At 45.3% G+C, this 21,288-nt stretch overlaps 1 protein-coding gene across 5 annotated transcripts in view; it reads right to left on the bottom strand.

The window, feature by feature from the left end:
• LOC146026277 (complement factor H-like) overlaps nt 1-21,288 on the bottom strand; it is a 960,333-nt gene that overhangs the window by 723,593 nt on the left and 215,452 nt on the right. Inside the window, exon 13 of one of the 5 annotated variants that reach the window (XM_083156811.1) lies at nt 6,204-6,419. The exons of the other annotated variants lie outside the window; for them this stretch is intronic. Within the exon in view, the coding sequence (XP_083012937.1) occupies nt 6,415-6,419 (5 nt within the window). The 3' untranslated portion in view covers nt 6,204-6,414. Of the gene's footprint in view, nt 1-6,203; nt 6,420-21,288 lie in introns of those variants that run through there. 5 annotated transcript variants of the gene reach the window in all.

Below are 21,288 nucleotides of genomic sequence, written 5' to 3'. Positions count from 1 at the left end.
CCACAAATGAATGCCAACTGAACAATATCAGTAATGCCCATTGCGTCCCATTATGCCCTACACATTACTGTCCACGCACAGTAATGCCACTTCACATTATGCCCAACAGTGTAATACACATTGCGCCATATTACATCCCACACAACAATGCTCATTATGCCAAATGACAAGAAGTGCATGGTGTTTTTATTTGGATTCCTGTGCCGGCTGTCTGCTATCATCCATCTCCAGCAACCTGTGGAGGACCAATTTCCGGAGTTGGATCCTACATCTTCTGGGAAAGGAGCTCTGGGAGTCTGGTAGCAGCTTGTGCCTGGGATTCTATTTGTCATGCTATTAAATCATCAACTCTTTTGAATTTATTACATACATTAACATATGAATTTGTTTAAAGTACTACACCATGATGTCTTTTTGTGTGCCCTTACTGTGAGTGCCATTATTGGGGGACAAAGGGTATTTTTATGTCATTTCAGACTGAATACTCCTGATATTGGAAATTCAACTAGCTTGCACAAAGTTATGTATCACTAATTTATCACTTAGTGGTGTACAGGGCTGCCACTAGAAATTGTGGGGCTGGGACTGACCAAAGAGACAGCCCCCCCCCCCCCCAAAAAAAAAAAAAGATAAAGCATGCCACCACATTGAGGCTGCTCGTGCTTCGTCACTGCCAGCATCAGCTATTACATACACACTTGCTGAAGCACTGGCAGCGTCGACGTGGTGGCATACTTGACAATTCCATACACTCCTCCTGTAGATATATATACCTCCCCATCAAATACATATATAGAAGCCTCCTATACATACAAATAGCTGCCAATGTACATTTATACACAACTTCTTCACAATTTGCATATATACATATACACCCTAATATACATAATGTATATACACCCTCCTGTACATGCACAGACCCTTACCTATATACAGCCTCCTGTACAATAGTAACCACACACATTATATATCTAAATATATATATATATATAGATATATATCTATATATCTATATATCTATATATATATATATATATATATATATATATATATATATATATATATATATATATATATATATATATATATATATATATATATAAGGATGGACGTGTCACTCCAGGGGACTTTGAGAAAAACTTTTATATTCAATAATCAATAGGACAAAGTTACATGGTATAAGTCGACGTTTCGATACAGCAAAGTATCTTTTTCTAGACTGCATGTAACTAACACATATATGCCCGCACGGTGGCGGGACCACAGATATATATAGAGCATGAAGCATTACTTACTGACTCCATGTGAATCGGACGGCTGCTGGGTGCGGCGCGCACACCCCCTGTCACTGAGGCAGGAGCACGCACAGCTGACATCACCCCGCCTGCTGCATAGCAACGCAGCCGGCTGGGAGTGCGTCCCCAGCAACCAGTACGAATCCCCACAAGCCAGGACCACAAATGCATACAGTATAAAACCAAGGGATGCGCACAAAGATAAATGGTGAATATACAATGGGGAGCGCATGAGCCAAGTCAGATGCTCACACGGAGGGCTGTAAGGGAAGCACTGAGTGGCACAAATGTCATCACACGAGCACCAATGTCGACACATGTGTTTGTGGTCCCGGCTTGTGGGGATTCGTACTGGTTGCTGGGGACACACTCCCAGCCTACTGCGTTGCTATGCAGCAGGCGGGGTGACGTCAGCTGTGCCCGCTCCTGCCTCAGTGGCAGGGGGTGTGCGCGCCGCACCCAGCAGCCGTCCGATTCACATGGAGTAGTCAGTAAGTAATGCTTCATGCTCTATATATATCTGTGGTCCCGCCGCCGTGCGGGCGTATATGTGTTAGTTACATGCAGTCTTGAAAAAGATACTTTGCTGTATCGACCTATACCATGTAACTTTGTCCTATTGATTATTGAATATAAAATTTTTCTCAAAGTCCCCTGGAGTGACACGTCCATCCTTTTCTATATCTTCACTCCTATTCGTTGGCACCCGAGGCAGCTGTTCATTTGGAATTGTGAGTGCCGGTTCACTTTCTCTCTCTCTCTCTCTCTCTCTCTCTCTCTCTCTCTCTCTCTCTCTCTCTCTCTCTCTCTCTCTCTCTCTCTCTCTCTCTCTATATATATACACACACACACATCGTAACTATACACACCATATGCAGGTGGGTGTATAAATAAAATAAAAACACATTGATGGGCAGTGGGCACGCATACCCCCCCCCCCCCCTACCGCCCTCCGCCTCCACCCCGACCCCGGCAACTTTTAGTAAACTTGTCTTTTGGTACCTTTAAAATGGGAGTGGACCGGGTCTGGCAGCTCCTCTCTCCATATCACGCAGTCTCGGGACTGTGCTGCTCTGCTGCTCTTGGGATGTCAGTCACACGCGGCGTGACGTCATGCCGTGGTTGGGGCTTCCTTTGCCGAGTCGCGGCGCCGGCGGCTGTCTTGTCAGTAACACACTGATAGGATGCATGCGATTGCGCAGTGAGTGCGCAGTCACAATGTGCTGCCGTGGCCGCCGAGAGCCAGGCGGCCTTCAAGCCGGAGAGTGAAGGGGCGGGCAACCGTGGGGTGAGTGACAGCCTGTGACCGTACTGCTGGGGAGAGTTGCCTGGGCCCCTACCCTCTGTCATAGCGGTGGGGCCCGGGACTCAAGTACCCCCAGACCCCCCCTTTCGGCAGCCATGGTGGTGTATTATCTTATGGGAACATACCAAGGTAGTGCTGTTTGGTAAACAAATTCACTTGGATATCATTTTATTTCTGGTGTTCTGACAAAAAACACCTTTTATCAACTGCTGCATGCCTTGTGGTGCACTTTATCTCAAACTACTTTTCTACACAGTAATAGCCATTGTGCACCCTTACATTCAACACAGTGATGCCCATTTTGTTATGAATGAGTACACCATCAGAACACATGAATTAAGCAATCACAGGAGCTTAGTAAAATAATGTTGTTGTTTCTTAAATAGACCCCGGTACTTGTCTTCTAGCAAGGCGCCCAGATTTGGTACGTACGCAAACGTAGTCAAATCGCATCACATCGCGATTTTCACGTTCCCGCTCTCTGTGATGTGATTACATTTACAATTGTAAGCACCTCTGGCATTGTTTTGCGTAACCCCCTGTATCCACACCACCCCGAAGCGTGGCGAGCGCTACCATACCCCCACTATCCACGTTGGCGTTGAGTTAACTTTATATAGTGTAGCAAGCGCAGCGAGCCACTGAGCCCGAAATGTGACGATCGTAGCAAGCCCCGCTAGGGGACGCGGAATACATGTAAACTAATCCGCGTCCCCTCGCGGGGCTAGCGAAATCAACTCCACGCCGACGTGCATAGTGTTGAAAAGGTCGGAGGACGCGTTCCGCCACCCCTTGCGGGGCTCGTGGTGCTCACCACGCTTCGGGGTGGCGTGGATACAGGGGGTGACGCAAAAAAATGCCAGAGGTGCTTACGATTGTAAGCACCCATCACATGTAATCACATCACATGTCATAGTAAGCACCCATCACATCTGATAGCATGGGTGCTTGTAGAATGAAAAATATTGCATCGCATCGCATTTGGTGCCATGCGATCATATGCGATATTTCATTGTATAAGCACTCCTGTGCACTTAATATGGACATTGCATCACATCGCACAGCACTATACACGGTACGTGATGCGATGCGATTTTCCTACGCAGAATAGCCCACTAAGCTATTTGCTTAGTGGGCGCCGTGTTAGAAAACAAGTACCTAGACCCCTGTATGTTTGTAACCAGTTGAATTTAAGCTGGGCTGAAAAAGGAATTAGAACAAATTTACCCCAGTGATGCAATCCTGCACACAATGTGGTTTTTTTGTGCATTTGGAAGGCGAGTTCAAATACCATTAGGATGACACAGATCTGACACAGTGCACACAGTTGGTTCTCTGTTTTATTGTTTCGGTTTCCCAATGGAAAAACATCAAAAGAGAATTCTTGAAACAATGGTTACAATGGGCGAAATGTAATAGGGTGCGGTTTTTGGGCATGTAAAAAAATCGCACCAAATCGCACCTTTAAAAATCGCATTTTGCCCCGAATTCGCATATGAAATGAGATGCGAATTTGCGACAAAAAAATGCGATATGGTGCGATTTAGTGCAATTTTTAGTCATGAAAATGTGCGCATTTTAAAACATGCGATTTTGTGTAAAGAAGCAACACCGAAAAAAACCCGGTGTGGGGTCCCCCCTCCTGAGCATAACCAGCCCCGGGCTCAAAGAACCGGTCCTTGTTTCATAAAATCACAGGGACAAACATGTTGGGGTTCCCTTGATTTTACAAAACCAGCACCAGGCTCAAGGGTTGGTCCTGGTTCCCAAAATACGGGGGAAAAAATGACTAGGGGTCCCCCGTATTTCAAGAACCAGCACTGGGCCCAAACAGCCAACAGGGTAATGCCACAGCCGGGGGGAGACTTTTTATACAAGTCCCCCCAGCCAAAGCATTCACCCCCTGACCGATCAGCATGGGCAGGGGTCCTGGGGGAGTGGGGACCCCCCCCCCCCAAAGAAGGGGTCCCCCCCCCTCCAGAACTTACCTGCCCATGCGGAAGCCTGGGGCTGTCCTCGATGCCCCAGGCGGTGGGCATCGAGCTGATAAATGGTGTAAAAAGAAAGAAAAACTATTGTATACTGATGTGGAACTACGAGTCCCAGCAAGCCTGCACCACATGCAGGGACTTGGAGAACCACAAGTCCCAGCATGTGGGGCAAAAAAGGACACTGGGACTTGTAGTCCCACAGTAGCACAAATAGTTAAATAAATACACACACACAATGACAGTAAAACTTTATTATATTTGGAGCCCATTTATTGATTACTCTCCTATTTTGACACAAAGCATCAGTCCCCTTCTCCAGTAGAATCCACTGGGGTACCTGTGGAGAGAAAACATACTCACCATCCGTTTTCAGCGCTTCTCCGGGAGCCCTGCAGCACTCTAATCACGGTCAGGTGTTCTGTTTACATCTGGGGTTCCGCCCCCAGACCGGGACTTAGGCCCGCCCACCAGCCAATCATGGTCCGGCATGGGGGTTTTCCTGGACCATGATTGGCTGGTGGGCGGGCCTAAGTCCAGGTCTGGGGGCGGATTAATTTAATTATTTGTGCTACTGTGGTCCCAATAAAGTCCCAGTGGCCCTTTATTGCCCCACATGCTGGGACTTGTGGTTCTCCAAGTCCCTGCATGTAGTGCAGGCTTGCTGGAACTCATAGTTCCACAGCAGTATACAATAGTTTTTATTTCTTTTTACACCATATATCACCTCGATGTCCACCGCCCAGGGGCATCGAGGACAGCCCCGGGCTTCACCATGGGCATGTAAGTTCTGGAGTGGGGGGACCCCTTCTTTGGGGGGGTCCCCACTCCCCCAGGACCCCTGCCCATGCTGACCGGTCAGGGGGTGAATGCTTTGGCCGGGGGGACTTGTATGAAAAGTCTCCCACCGGCTGTGGCATTACCCTGCTGGCTGTTTGGGCCCGGTGCTGGTTCTTGAAATACAGGGGACCCCTAGTCATTTTATTCCCGTATTTTGGGAACCAGGACCGGCCCTTGAGCCTGGTGCTGGTTTTGTAAAATCAAGGAAGGGAACCCCAACATGTTTGTCCCTGTGATTTTATGAAACCAGGACTGGTTCTTTGAGCCCGGGGCTGGTTATGCTCAGGAGGGGGACCCCACACCTTTTTTTAACCCTTTTTTTGGACAGAACCATGCACAGATCAAAATGATCTGTGCATGGTTCTTTCAAATTTGCCAGCCAGAACCTGGTCTAATTTTTTGGCGATTTTTAGTATCCTTTACATAAAATCGCACCCTATGTGCGATTTAGATGCTTTCCACTGGGAATTGAAGTGTGACTAAAAATCGCCACTTCAAAATGTGAGATTTCACGGCAAAAAGTGCGATTTTTTCCCCGCAAATTGCACCCTATTACATGTGCGATTTTTGGAAAACGTGCAATTTTTGGAATACGTGCGATTTCGGACGTTTTTTTTACCAAAAATCGTACATGTCTAAAAAATCAAACCCTATTACATTTCGCCCAATATATCTGAGTATTAAAGACCACTGGAAATCTTTTACTAAATATTGTACAGTATATCTGAGTATTGCAGATGCCACCTTGTCAATAAAATAGAAAAGGAGCCAACATAAAATAGATCATATTTAATGTTACTTCATGTTCCAGTATGGCATTTAATTATTTATTTTAAATGAAGCAAGATTTTCTAATGAGGACATCATTATTTTCTATTATTAATGTTGGTGCATGTATCAGGAACAAACAATATCAAATGTTATTTCTGCACAAGGAGAAAATATTTTCCAGGAACCATGTTAGTTCGTTGAAATCATAAGATTTTCATTCTGGAAAAAAAAGGAAGATGAATGAATTATTGCAATATATTTAGGGATACAGTAATATACAGATAATAATTCCAAAGTAATACATAAAAAAAAATCAGAACATTGGGAGTAATGTATAAATGCTGGCAAACCCAGATTTCCACAGGTCAATAAATATTGGTAACCTGCAAATGCCTCTAAGTCACGCTGCACATGTGCTGTCATGGTCGTGCGATGTCGGCCACGGAGAGTATTGACAGCCAAGGTGCCCACAGACGCTACAATTGTACTGTGCTATGCGTTTTTGACTGTACAATGGTTCTATACAATTTTTCTTCCAGCTTGCTATGAGATGTGCACTTGGATGCATGTGATGAACCCATGTTTGTAATGTTAAATTTCAGATGTAGTCTAAAAAGTACGTGCAGCACGTACTTTTTGAGACATACAATATCGGGCTCCAGGGAACATAAACACCATCCAATAATTGTACATAAGATGCAATTTGTGCTTAAAAAGTACAAAACGCATTCGATAATTGTAGCGTCTGTGGGCACCTTAAGGGATCAGTTGTAGGTGGCAATGGGGAATGTCGGTAAAAATGCATGTACAGTATGTGGTGACAGTTTTAGGAGTGTGATTAAGCCTTACACTGCGATCCCTTATACAGTATAAAAGGCTCCAGCATCTTACTTCCTGTGGCCATGTTGTGTGATCATACTGTAGGTGTAACTCTTTTTTGCAAAACCTCAATGGAGCATCTAAATACAAATTCAGAAAAAAGTAGCCTATAGAAGTACAGATGAAGTCACTCTTTTCTAGCGGAGGTCTGTGGTTGGATCGCAAACTGACAGCCCCCTCCAGGGCACATGCGTCCCCTAACAACGGAGATCCCCTCCGGTCCCTGCACCTCAATCCCACCTCCCCGCTCCCCCCCTAACCCTGCCTGTCTCCCTGAAGTGGATTCGGGCAGGGTTCGTGTCCCCCACCGTCCGGAATCTGGAACGCGCGTGCGTGTGGTACGCACATGCGTCCCAGTCAGATGGAGCACCATCTCATGAGTGGGGACATTCTGGCGAGCCCCGGCGCTGGCTGAGAGGCACTCCATCTGTATATTCATTTTGTTGTTTTTAAATAAAATATTTTTGCACAGAACCATACCTCCCAACTGTCCCAGTTACCGTGGGAATGTCCCGGTATTTGGGAACATTCCCAAGGCCACCTGGGGGTGGCAGTATCCCGCAGAGCTTCGAGAGTATAGGCCCCCTTTAGCTAGGCCATGACCACAATTTACAACGCACCTTGGGCACACGTGCCAGTGTCCCTCCTCGGGTACATTAAAGTTGGGAGGTATGCAGATAAGAAGGAGACACAGGCCCTTATTCTGGTCCACAAGCAGCTAGTCTACGTTCGCACGGGAACCTATGTTTCTTTAGTGCACATTTCTTTGCATGTGCAAACGCAGGGTGTGTGCACCCACAGCGAACATTCTGTTCACCTGGTGCATGCACCCAACATATCAGACGGGGGGTGGAGAGGGACGTGGGGCCGCGGGCTGTCCCATGACCATATGGGAATGCCCAGTGTTTCATGGGAATCCCCAGGAATCCCCATCAGTGTTCCCATGAGAATGTTGGACGTTCTCATGGTAATGATGACGTGATGTGTGTGCAGGGGCCGGCATCTGTCATCACTGGCAGGGCCGCTGAGAGGGGGGGAGCCGGTACATTTACCTGGGCCCCGGCCTGTCAGAGGGACCAGGGTCAGGACACACTTTTTCTTATAAATTTATGTTGGAGGTGGGTGTGCCGGGCCAGCCGTGTAGCGGCGGGGGGATGCCGGCCCCGGGTATGTGAGAGCATGGGGCCAGCTGTCACTCACTGAATGTGTGTGAGTGTGCAGTGCCAGCACTGTGGCAGCAGTCGTCCACCACGGCTGCGGACCTCATCATCTCGCCTGCATGTAGCCTGAAGGGGAAGATGCAGCCATGCTGTGGATGAGCTCAGGGATGCTGAGCTCGAGGCAACCTGTATAAAAGGCTGGCTGTTGTTCAACTTTAGTAAGTCAATTTTATATATATATATATATATATATATATATATATATATATATATATATATATATATATATATATATATATATATATATATATATATATATATAGAATATTTGTGGGAACGCACACTTATCGGACCACCAGATGAGTGCAAGGTCAAAAAGATTCAATATAGCCTGATACTGCAGACACCCATTCAGATGTCCACAATAGGACCAGCACCTCTTTCAAAAATGAGCAAGTTTGTTCAAAAAGGACAATTCCATTTATTGGGAAATATAAGTAAGCCAGTATACTTATCCACAGACGGGCAGCAGATCGACATGTGTCATGGATCAAAGCAGCAACATATTAGCTGTGGACAGATCAGTCCCCTGACGGACCGTTTCGGCGCCAGTGCGCCTTTCTCAAAGGGTATCACCTTATCAAAGTACATACAGGCTAGTATGTACTTTGATAAGGTGATACCCTTTGAGAAAGGCACACTGGTGCCGAAACGGTCCGTCAGGGGACTGATCTGTCCACAGCTAATATGTTGCTGCTTTGATCCATGACACATGTTGATCTGCTGCCCGTCTGTGGATAAGTATACTGGCTTACTTATACTTCCCAATAAATGGAATTGTCCTTTTTGAACAAACTTGCTCATTTTTGAAAGAGGTGCTGGTCCTATTGTGGACATCTGAATGGGTGTCTGCAGTATCAGGCTATATATATATATATATATATATATATATATATATATATATATATATATATATATATATATATATATATATATATATATATGTTTATATACTGTATATATCCAACCACCCCCCCTTCCCCCTCTGTCCCTCCCAGGTAGCAGCAGCACACATGTACAGCATGTGGTGTGCTGACAGCAGGCTCAGTATAAGCGCTGCTTTGTTCCGAGTCCAAACACTAGCGGCACTTCCAGTATCACAGTCCGTACTTCCGGGAAATTGTCAACGCATTTCGTGCTTGGCAGCACTTAACCCCTTCCCGACATTTGACGTACATTTACGTCATGGCCGGGATGTACTTCCCGACACATGGCATAAATGTACGTCATGCCATTTAACTGTCACGCGGTGACAGTTTAAACATGTCTGCTGTCCCTGACAGCAGACATGTCCCTGCATGCCCAGTGGGGGTGGCGATGCCTCCCCTCCGTCGGCGATCGCTGTGATTGGCTGTTCAAATGTGAACAGCCAATTACAGCGTTTTCTGTGTACCAGCGAATAACGTTCACCGGTGACACAAGGATCGGTGCTGTAAAGTACAGCACCAATCACCACGGGGTGTAAGGGTGATACTGGTGTCACCCCACCTCACCCCACCCGCCCCCAAAGGCCGTGATTGGTTCGCCGGACTGACGGACCAATCACAGCCATGGAGGGTGATTTAAACTAACGGTGACTGCACTGCAGACGCCATTCCGGTCTGGAATTGCGTGCAGTGCGGTCACCGTGCCTATCTGCCGTGATATACTGACCTGATCCTTGCAAATACTTACCTGATCACCTGATCACTGCTTGTAGCGTGCTGGATGCTTCCTGGATCTGACTTCTTGTGACTTCCTGCTGCTGCTGCAGTGTGATAGAGTTATAGATAGAGAGAGATAGAGAGAGATAGAGGAGCAGATTTATTAAGCTCGGTGAAGTGATAAAGTGTCTGGTTTTTATCACCGGCCAATCAGCTCCTACCTGTGAAGCTACAGGCTTGGTTTGAAAAATGACAGCTAGGAGCTGATTGGCCGGTGATAAAAACCAGGCAGTTTATTACATCACTGAGCTTAATAAATCTACCCCAGAGAGAGATAGTGACAGAGAGGGTACTTGTGAGTTATCTGGGCGCCCGATTTTTTGATTGTATGCCTTAAGTTAAGGCATACAATCAGATGCGATGCGATGCGATATCGCATCGCATCGCATCGCATCGCATGCGACCATCGGATGCGATGACCCGATTTTTCCATAGGAATCAATGTTAAAATGGACTGAGTCCATTTTAACATGGAATTCAATGGGAAAAATGGGTCCTTTTCATACCCCTACTATCCAAGTGGGCATGGAGTTGGATATAAACCTGTGGCGAGCGTAGCGAGAAACCGAGCCCGAAGCGTGGCGAGCGAAGCGAGCCCCGCGAGGGGACGGTATTCTGTGTCCCCTCGCGGGGCTCGCTACGCTCGCCACGCTTCGGGCTCGGTGGCTCGCTACGCTCGCCACAGGTTTATATCCAACTCCATGCCCACTTGGATAGTAGGGGTATGAAAAGGACCCCTTTTTCCCATTGAATTCCATGTTAAAATGGACTCAGTCCATTTTAACATTGATTCCTATGGAAAAATCGGGTCATCACATCGCATCGCATCGCATCCGATAGTCGCATGCGATGCGATGCGATGTGCCCGATCCGACCCGATTTAGAAATCGGGCGCCCAGATAACTCACAAGTACCACAGAGAGTGCTATATTTTGTGTCTGCTACCCCCCCTTTTTGGGGTTGCAGGTTTTTTTTTTATATATATATAACTGTCAGTGCTGCTGCTGCAGTGTGATAGAGTTATAGATAGAGAGAGAGAGATAGAGAGAGATAGAGATAGTGACAGAGAGTGCTATATTTTGTGTCTGCTACCCCCCCTTTTTGGGGGTGCAGGTTTTTTTTTATATATATATAACTGTCAGTGCTGCTGCTGCAGTGTCATAGAGTGATAGATAGTGATAGATAGTGAGAGATAGAGAGATAGAGAGAGATAGTGACAGAGAGTGATAGAGAGTGCTATATTTTGTGTCTGCTACCCCCCCTTTTTGGGGGTGCAGGGTTATTTTTTATATATATAACTGTCAGTGCTGCTGCTGCAGTGTCATAGAGTGATAGATAGTGATAGATAGATAGTGAGAGATAGAGAGATAGAGAGAGATAGTGACAGAGAGTGATAGAGAGTGCTATATTTTGTGTCTGCTACCCCCCCTTTTGTGCTGATCAGTATATCTGTGCTGATCAGCAACTTTTTGGGGGTGCAGGGGTTTTTTTTTTTATATATACCTGTCAGTTGCTGCCAGTTGCACTGTCAGTTGCACCAAAGGTTGTGCACCTGCTGCCCCTCACTGGTAATCAGTGTCGCATCAGTGATCACCTTTTTTTTTTTTTGAGGGTGCTGTGGGGTCTTTTTTGTATTTAATTTTTTACACACACTGTGATTTTGTGGGTGTCCTGTGGCCACTGTGCGCTGATCAGTGACGTACATCACTGATCAGCTTTTTCAGGACAGGGTTGATCTATTTTTTTTTTTTTTTTTTTGATCAAATTCCTGTTGCCTTTGAGCGCTGTTCAGTGACGGACGTTACTGACCAACATCTGTGCTCAATTTTTGGCGCAGGACCTTTTTTTTTTTTTTCTGCACTACATACACACTACACCCCCCCCCCGGGTTGAAATAAAGTTTGTACCCCCCCTACACTATACACGTGTTGAAACATTTCACTACCAGAAACACAAAAATAAAAATGGCATCCCAAATGTCATCCCAAATGTCATCCCAGTCATCCAGAAGAATGTATTCAGCGGAGGAGGCATATGCCATGCTTGCCTCTGACTCTGACACAGCCAGTGAGGCAAGCGGGGAATTTGAAGGATTCATCTTAAGCTCCTCTTCCTCCTCTAGTGATGAGGGACCCCCTCAAAGACGCCCCCGTAGAGCAGCTGAGACCCCCCCCCCCAATAATTGATCTCGTATGGACCCCACCACCAGACAATTTTGAGCCCCAGGTTCCTGAGTTTTTGGCCATCCCAGGAATCCAATTTGATTCAACAGGTCTCAGAGAAATTGACTTTTTCAAATTATTTTTCTCTGATGATTTTATAAATTTAATGGTGGACCAAACTAATTTATATGCCCAGCAGTTTATTGCTCAAAACCCCACGTCATCATTTGCTAGGTGGACCCCTGTAGATGCAGTAGAGATGATGACGTTTTGGGGTCTGGTGTTTCATATGGGCATAGTAAAAAAGCCAGAAATTAGGCAATATTGGAGTACAGATGTTCTGTACAGCACCCCACTTTACCGTATGGCCATGACCCGGACTCGTTTTGAGTTAATCCTTAAATTTTTGCATTACAACGATAATGCACAGTGCCCACCCAGAGATGATCCCACCTTTGACCGGCTATTCAAAGTCAGGTCGGTCATTGATCATTTCAGTGCCAAATTTGAAGAGATGTACATCCCAGATAAATTCATTTGCATAGACGAGTCCCTTATACATTTTAAAGGAAGGGTTAAATTCCGCCAGTACCTTCCCAATAAGAGGGCAAGGTATGGCATAAAAATGTATAAGCTGTGTGAAAGCACCTCAGGGTACACTCACAGGTTTAGGGTATATGAAGGGAAGGATTCAAGAATTGAACCGCCAGAATGCCCCCCCTCCCTCGTAGGTGTTAGTGGAAAAATTGTCTGGGATTTAGTGCACCCCTTCCTGGATAAAGGTTATCACCTCTATGTGGATAACTTTTACACTAGCATCCCCCTGTTTAAGGCCCTTGGTTCAAGAGGTACAGCAGCTTGCGGAGCTGTGCGCAAGAACCAAAGAGGCCTCCCAAAAACGCACATTGCCCAAGTAATGAGAAGGGGTGAAAGCAGGGGAATATGTACCGAAAATATGTTGTTGGTCAAATATAAGGACAAGAGGGATGTCCTTATACTGACAACAATTCACGGAGACAGTACCACCTCCGTCCCTGTACGAGGTACCAGTACCCACACCTCAAAACCTAATTGTATCCTGGATTACAATAAGTACATGGGCGGAGTGGATCTTTCAGATCAGGTACTGAAGCCGTACAGTGCCCTGCGGAAAACAAAAATCTGGTACAAGAAGCTGGCCGTGTATATCATCCAGATGGCACTGTATAACGCTTACGTGCTATTCCGTTCTACCAGCCAGAGGGGGGCATTTATGCACTTTCAAGAGGAAGTCATAAAGAGCCTAATATTTGGGAACCAGCAGGCAGAGGGCCCCAGTACTTCTAGTACTGGCCCCCGTATTGTACCAGGGCAGCATTTTCCTGATGAAATCCCCTCCACTGGAAAAAAGGGCAGGACAAAGGCCGGGTTTGCCCCGACAAACCCGGCCTATGTATAAAGGAGTGTTTTAAAATATACCACACATCTATGGATTATTAGGTTCATCATTTCACCGTGCTTCGGGGGTCTTGCTAATGCCACATAGCACCCACCATTCATTCCACCAGAATCTGAGCCGCAAAATCCAAAAATCACTCCTTCCCTTCTGAGTCCTGCCATGCACCCAACTGGTATTTTTTGGTCACACATGAAGCATTGCCGTACTCGGGAGAAATTGGGGCACAGATTTTGGGGTGCTTTGTCTCCTTCATTCCTTGTGAAAATGAAAAATTTTGAGCCAGAACTGCATTTTTGTGTAAAAAAATGTAATTTTTCATTTGCACAGCCCAGTTGTATCAAAATTGGTGAAACCGCTGGGGGTTTGAAATGTACACTATACCCCTAGATGAATTCCCTGAGGGGTGTAGTTTGCAAAATGGGGTCACTTGTGGGGGAGTTCCACTGTATTGGTGCTTTGGGGGTCTTGCTAATGCGACATAGCACCCACCAACATTCCACCAGAATCTGTGCTGCAAAATCCAAATATCACTCCTTACCTTCTGAGTCCTGCCACTTTTTGGTCACACATGAAGCATTGCCGTACTCGGGAGAAATTGGGGCACAGATTTTGGGGTGCTTTGTCTCCTTCATTCCTTGTGAAAATGAAAAATTTTGAGCCAGAACTGCATTTTTGTGTAAAAAATTAAATTTTTCATTTTCACTGCCCAGTTGTACCACAATTGGTGAAACCCCTGGGGGTTTGAAATGTTTATTATACCCCTAGATGAATTCCCAGAGGGGTGTAGTTTGCAAAATGGGGTCACTTGTGGGGGGCTTCCACTGTATTGGTGCTTTGGGGGTCTTGCTAATGCGACATAGCACCCACCAAAATTCCACCAGAATCTGTGCTTCAAAATCCAAATATCACTCCTTCCCTTCTGAGTCCTGCCATACACCCAACTGGTATTTTTTGGTCACATGTGAGGCATTGCCATACTCGGGAGAAATTGGGGCACAGATTTTGGGGTGCTTTTTCTCCTTCATACCTTATGAAAATGAAAAATTTTGAGCCAGAACTGCATTTTTGTGTAAAAAATTTAATTTTTCATTTTCACTGCCCAGTTGTACCACAATTGGTGAAACCCCTGGGGGTTTGAAATGTACATTATACCCCTAGATGAATTCCCAGAGGGGTGTAGTTTGCAAAATGGGGTCACTTGTGGGGGGCTTCCACTGTATTGGTGCTTCGGGGGTCTTGCTAATGCGACATAGCACCCACCAAAATTCCACCAGAATCTGAGCTGCAAAATCCAAAAATCACTCCTTCCCTTCTGAGTCCTGCCCTGCACCCAACTGGTATTTTTTGGTCACATGTGAGGCATTGCCATACTCGGGAGAAATTGGGGCACAGATTTTGGGGTGCTTTTTCTCCCTTATACCTTATGAAAATGAAAAATTTTGAGCCAGAACTGCATTTTTGTGTAAAAAATTTAATTTTTCATTTGCACAGCCCAGTTGTATCAAAATTGGTGAAACCCGTGGGGGTTTGAAATGTACACTATACCCCTAGATGAATTCCCTGAGGGGTGTAGTTTGCAAAATGGGGTCACTTGTGGGGGGCTTCCACTGTATTGGTGCTTTGGGGGTCTTGCTAATGCGACATAGCACCCACCAAAATTCCACCAGAATCTGTCCTGCAAAATCCAAATATCACTCCTTCCCTTCTGAGTCCTGCCATGCACCCAAATGGTATTTTTTGGTCACATGTGAGGCATTGCCATACTCGGGAGAAATTGGGGCACAGATTTTGGGGTGCTTTTTCTCCTTCATACCTTATGAAAATGAAAAATTTTGAGCCAGAACTGCATTTTTGTGTAAAAAATTTAATTTTTCATTTTCACTGCCCAGTTGTACCACAATTGGTGAAACCCCGGGGGGTTTGAAATGTACATTATACCCCTAGATGAATTCCCTGAGGGGTGTAGTTTGCAAAATGGAGTCACTTGTGGGGGGGGGTTCCTAACTTTTAGCATCTTATGGTGCCTAGAAACCTACATGGTGCCTAAAAAATAATCTCATAAAAAGAGGCTCCAAAATCAAGTAGGTGCTCCTTCTATTATGAAGCCTGTGGTTTGGTCAACGTGCACACTAGGGCCACATATAGGATATTTATGAAAACAAAAGAATTGGGGGAATCAATTTTTAGTCACATTTCTCTAGTAACATCTACTGTGTTCCTTAGAAAAATGTATTAAAATTGCAAATCTGCAAAAAAAATGAAATTTTGAAATTTCACCTATACTTTGTTTTAATTCCTGTGAAACACCTAAAGGGTTAACAAACTTCCAAAATGCTGTTTTGAATACTGTGAGGGGTGCAGTTTTTGAAATGGCATCATTTATGGGGGTGTCTCACATACAAGTCCCTCAAAGTCACATCAGAACTGAACTGGTCCCTAAAAAAATCAGTGTTTGAAATTTTCTTGAAAATTTGAGAATTTGCTATTCATATTTTAAGCCTCCTAGTGTCCAAAAAAATTAAAAGGAGGTTGAAATAATGATGGCAACATAAAGTAGACATATGGTCTATGTTAGTTAATAACTATTTTGAGTGGTATGATTATTTGTCTCACAAGCAGAAAATTTAACATTTTGAAAATTGCAAAATTTTCCATTTTTTTACGACATTTTGGTATTTTTCACAAAAAAACACAGACTGTATCGACCCAAATTTACCACTAACTTGAAGTACAATGTGTCACGAGAAAACAATCTCAAAATCACTGGGATAAGTAAAAGCAAAAAAAAGTTATCCCCACTTAAGTGATACCTGTCAGATTTGAAAAAAAGGGCTCTGTCAGGAAGGCAAAAACAGGCTGCGGCGGGAAGTGGTTAATCATGGATGCCACGAGCTGCTGCTGCTATCAACAAAATAGTATTGGATAGCTAGCAACACATTTACCCAGACTCTACACCTTGTCTTTTTAAAAGAGCTTAAATATTAAATTTTATGGTTTTACTATTTTTATTTTATTTGGTATTGCAACACATTTTACACACGAAAGCACTCAATTGCTTTAACACTTTATAGAGCTGCTGCACATAACAAGCGCAAGAGGCAATTATCCTTTCACATACTGTAACATCCATGTCCAGAGCCTGCCCTAACCAATTTGATGCCCTAGGCAAAATTTTGGCTGGTGCCCCCTAGCACTGCAGCTAGTTCCACCTCTGACCCAGCATCCATCACCCAGCATAGCACCCATAACCCAGCAGCACAGATCCCAGCAACAGCCAGCAACACTCACCATCCCCATTGGTGTATCAATAATATCTGTAGGTGCAAGGTGTGCAGTGCACACGGGCCCCTGAGTATAGGGGGCCCCATACACTGTACACTCTGCACCTATTTCATTCTACTCACCTCTCCCTCGGTCCAGCATCACAGTGGTAAAGATCACTGGGAAAATGTCCGCTGTGGCCACTTTCTCGTGATTTACGCATGCGCAATAGAGGTGTCCTCAGCATGGGCACCATTGTTCCTGGAGACAGGAATTCCAGGAACATGAAATATGAATATGGGTAATATGAAAATAGGTCACTATGTTCTGTTTAATGTAAATATGGGTCAATACGTGCTGTGTAATATCATTATGGGTCACTACAGTACACGCTGTGACCCATATTTATTTTATTATTCATTAACAGTTTCTTATATAGCGCACACATATTCTGCAGCGCTTTACAGAGACTATTTGCACATTCAGATCAGTTCCTGCCCCAGCGGAGTTTACAATCTATTCACATGTACATGCACACACAGACATTCTAGAGTTAATTTATTGGTAGACAATTAACCTACCAGTATATTTTTGGATTGTTGGAGGAAACCGGAGTACCCATGTGACGTTAGCAGGTACATGAGTGTGGTAGTGGGTAGACCGCTGTTTAGGACGGCCATGGCGCACCCTACAATAACTCTATTGACCTTCTCGGACAGATGACCGTAATCTGCAGGTATCTAGGCTTCTTCTTTAGTCGCCACATTCGAAGGAGCGAGTTAGGCCCGCTCCAGCCCCGATGCAACAAGGTCTTAAGTGGTGACAAGACTACGGCGATTGTCAGAGGTAGCGTTGAGAGGAAATCTAGCTAATCGGCGCTATCTGGGAGGAAGACCCTGCCTAACGGCACCAGGCCAAGGACGGGAAGTGTCGCAGACACCAGATACAAATGGACCGGGGCGCCTCCAATCAGAACATGCCAAAGTAAACGGAGAGTACACAATACTAAACGGTACCCCAAAACAAGCGTATACCCACTACTGTGGGCCTCTACACACCTGGGAGTGCAGGACCAAAGAAAATACAGGGCAACCAAGAAAACAGGGCAGCTTGACCAAACAAGTAAATAAAGAAAGAACAGAACCAGGCTCCACTGGAGAACTTACGTGACCTGAAATGGACACCACGACCAGAGCACAATACCCAGCTGCACAAGATTGAAGAGTGCAGGTTGGGAATGACTGACAGGACTGGACAAGACAGGAATGCTGACCAGGACTGCAGTGAGGCCAGGACGCACTGCAAGAGCAATATCACAGGCTGGGCTGAGCTAGGCCAGATCCCTTAAAAGGTAAACTCTGGCCAATCAGCTTCCGCCGTGAGACCAGCCCCCTGTTGCTTTCTGGTTGCTTTACTTTCTGGTGGCCGAGCGTGCGCTGCCCATCATCCCCCTGTTGCTATGCAACCGCCGGGTGATGCAGCCTGTAAAGATTCTGTGTCCCCCGGCACGGCAGAAGTGACACGACCTGGCCGGGCAGACGTGACGTGCCGGGACCCGGCTTCGCCTGGGGGAAGTTTCCGGGCATCCCTGCTCTGGGCGCTGGCACTTCGCTGCAGCGACACAGCAGCAGCAGCTGGACCGGCGCCGCTGACAACCCTGAGGAGTCACCATATGCTGGTGACACCTTTGCTTCGGTTAAACTTTCTATTGTTCACTGACCAATGTGACAACATCCAGGACCTCAATCCCATCATAATCATTAGTACAGCTGCTAGCACCCGTACCTAACACATTTGTGTGGCGGAGTGCTGAGTGACCACTGACCACTGTAAAAGTATCTGGGACATAAATCCTATCATACCCAGTGGCACAGTTGCGCTTCCAGCCTGGCTGACATGCTCTGTGCTATCAATGAAGAGTGCAGGGGGACAGCATTACAGGGTGTGGTATAGGGTTCCGACAGTCGGGATCCCGACAGTCATTAGCATGACGTCGGGATCCCAAATGCCCGGACTCAGATAGCATGGTGAGCGCAACAAAGCCCATTGCGGGCTTGCTGCGCTCGCCACGCTGTGGGCACGGTGGGTCGCTACACTCACCACCTATTCTATTCTCCCTCTATGGGGGTCGTGGACCCCCACGAGAGAAAAAAGCGAGTAGCCATCGGGCACCCGTCTGTCTGCCTTTTGACAGTCGGGATCCCGACGTCGGGTAAATAACTGTCGGGATCCAGACTGTCGGGACCGCGTCCGGCACCCGCATTACAACAGGAAGGGGACATTGTCAGACAATAGAAATGAACATAAGGAGTTATAATGGAATAGAATAATAAATAAAGGTGCCGTATAATTCCATGTGTGCTGTATCAGGTCAGGGGTGCCACCATCTGTTCCGCATAATTCCTGGGGTGAGCCAAGTCTGACGTATAATTCATGGAGTGCTGTCAAATGTGCTGCATTAGTCCAGAGGTGATGCTAAGTGTGCCGTATCAGTCATGGGGTGATGCTAAGTGTGCCATATCAGTCCAGGGGTGCTACTAAGTGTGCCATATCAGTTCAGTGTTTGTGTTGCCGACTTGTGTGGCTTAGCATAGTCATCCAGGGACCTCGGTGTAACCTTTTGGCCTAAAAACAATAGTGTGAGGTGTTCAGAATAGACTGGAAATGAGTTGAAATTAATTCTATTGAGGTTTAATAATAGCATTTGAGCAAAAAAAATATATATATGCATTTTAGCAGTTTTCATGATGTTTTTAAAAAAAATCAGGACCCAAAACCCAAAAACTGGAAGTGTGGTTTTGGCAAAAACCCATTACAACCCAAAACCTGAAGGGACTCCAGACCCAAAGCCCGAAAAGTGGCCGGTTCACATCCCTACTTCAGTGTTTTGGGTTTGTTGTGTTTCGTGTTTTTGATTTGTATTTTTTGGGGGGAAAAAAAACATAAAAATCGCTAAAATCTCAGATTTTGTTTTCTCCAATGCTATTATTAACCTCAATAACTTTAACGTCCACTCATTTCCAGTCTATCCTGAATACCTCACAATGTTGTTTTTAGGACAAAAAGGTTGCATCGAGGTAGCTGGATGACTATGCTAAATGACACAAGTGGGTAGCACAAACACATGGCCCATCTACAGTGGCAGATAGGATGGCAGTTTTAAAAACTGACAAAAAATTCTCCAAACCGCGCATAATGCAAAGAAAATAGGTGCAAGATGGAATTGTCCTTGGGTTCTCCCACCAACCCTTATGTTGTATTAACAGGACATGCAAACTTTAACAAACCAATAATTTCAGCGATAGGGTCTGCAACAACTGCGCGGCTGAAATAATTGGTTTGGACCCCACCACAAAAAGAGGTGCAACATGAAATTTTCCTACATAAACAGGACATGCTTAGTTTAACAAACCATACAGTGTCTGCCATAACTGTCGCATCATTTACTTAATTTTTTTTATTTATCCATGACATTTTTTGACTAGGTGTGCCTTGAACAAACGCTAATATTCTAGGGTGCCCTGGTCAAGAAAATTTGGGAAACACTGCATTAAATAGTGCATGGTCTGGGTCACTTGGAGTTATATATACAGTAGTACTAATGCATGCATAATAATGACAATTAATAATAATGCAAACCTGAAAAATATTATAATCCGAAGTTCACTGCCATCCATTACACAAAGAGGAACCTATCCCTGCAATGTAAGGAGCTGCAAAACCTGTGCCCATATCCTCACTACAGACAGTGTACGGATCCCCAACACACAACAGGACTATAAGATCCCAGGGACATTCACATGTTCTACTACCAATGTAGTGTACCTGATTCTGTGCACCAAATGTCCTATTGGGGGTCTGTATGTTGGAGAAACAGGACAAAAACTTAAGGCAAGGATGAGGTCCCATCGCCACACAATAAAGGAAAAAAAGACACACTTTCCTGTGGCCAAACATTTCTGCAGCCCAGGACACAATCAGGATCATATGAAAGTGATTATACTAAAAGGAAATTTCAAATCACAAAGAGACAGGAGGGTCTGGGAATACAAATTAATGACAACGTTTGACACCCTTAACACAGGACTGAATCTATCCGAGGGATTTATGGCCCACTACAACATCTGAGGAATCTGGCCCAGAGAGAATGAGGGCATCGGAGCTTTAACTCTGGCCTGTCATCAACTTAGAGACAATAAAACTTTCACACTACTTATCTACAAACTAATTAAGGACTCAATTTACAAGCTCATTCTGTTATTTTGTTTTGTTTTGATCTTAAGAATGTCCATCCATCACATCTTGTTCCCACTCTGCTGTGTATATATATGTGGTTCTTCACACACCTTGTTATACCATGCCTGAGGAAGAGACCTAAGAAGTCTCGAAAGCTTGCATTTTAACAACATTTATTTTTGTTAGCCA

This window comes from Crinia signifera, chromosome 8, assembly GCF_055691185.1.
Source record: "Crinia signifera chromosome 8, ASM5569118v1, whole genome shotgun sequence".
NCBI classification, from domain to species: domain Eukaryota; kingdom Metazoa; phylum Chordata; class Amphibia; order Anura; family Myobatrachidae; genus Crinia; species Crinia signifera.
The sequence above is the reverse complement of the archived record's forward strand: the minus strand, read 5'-3'. Positions and strand labels throughout refer to the sequence as shown.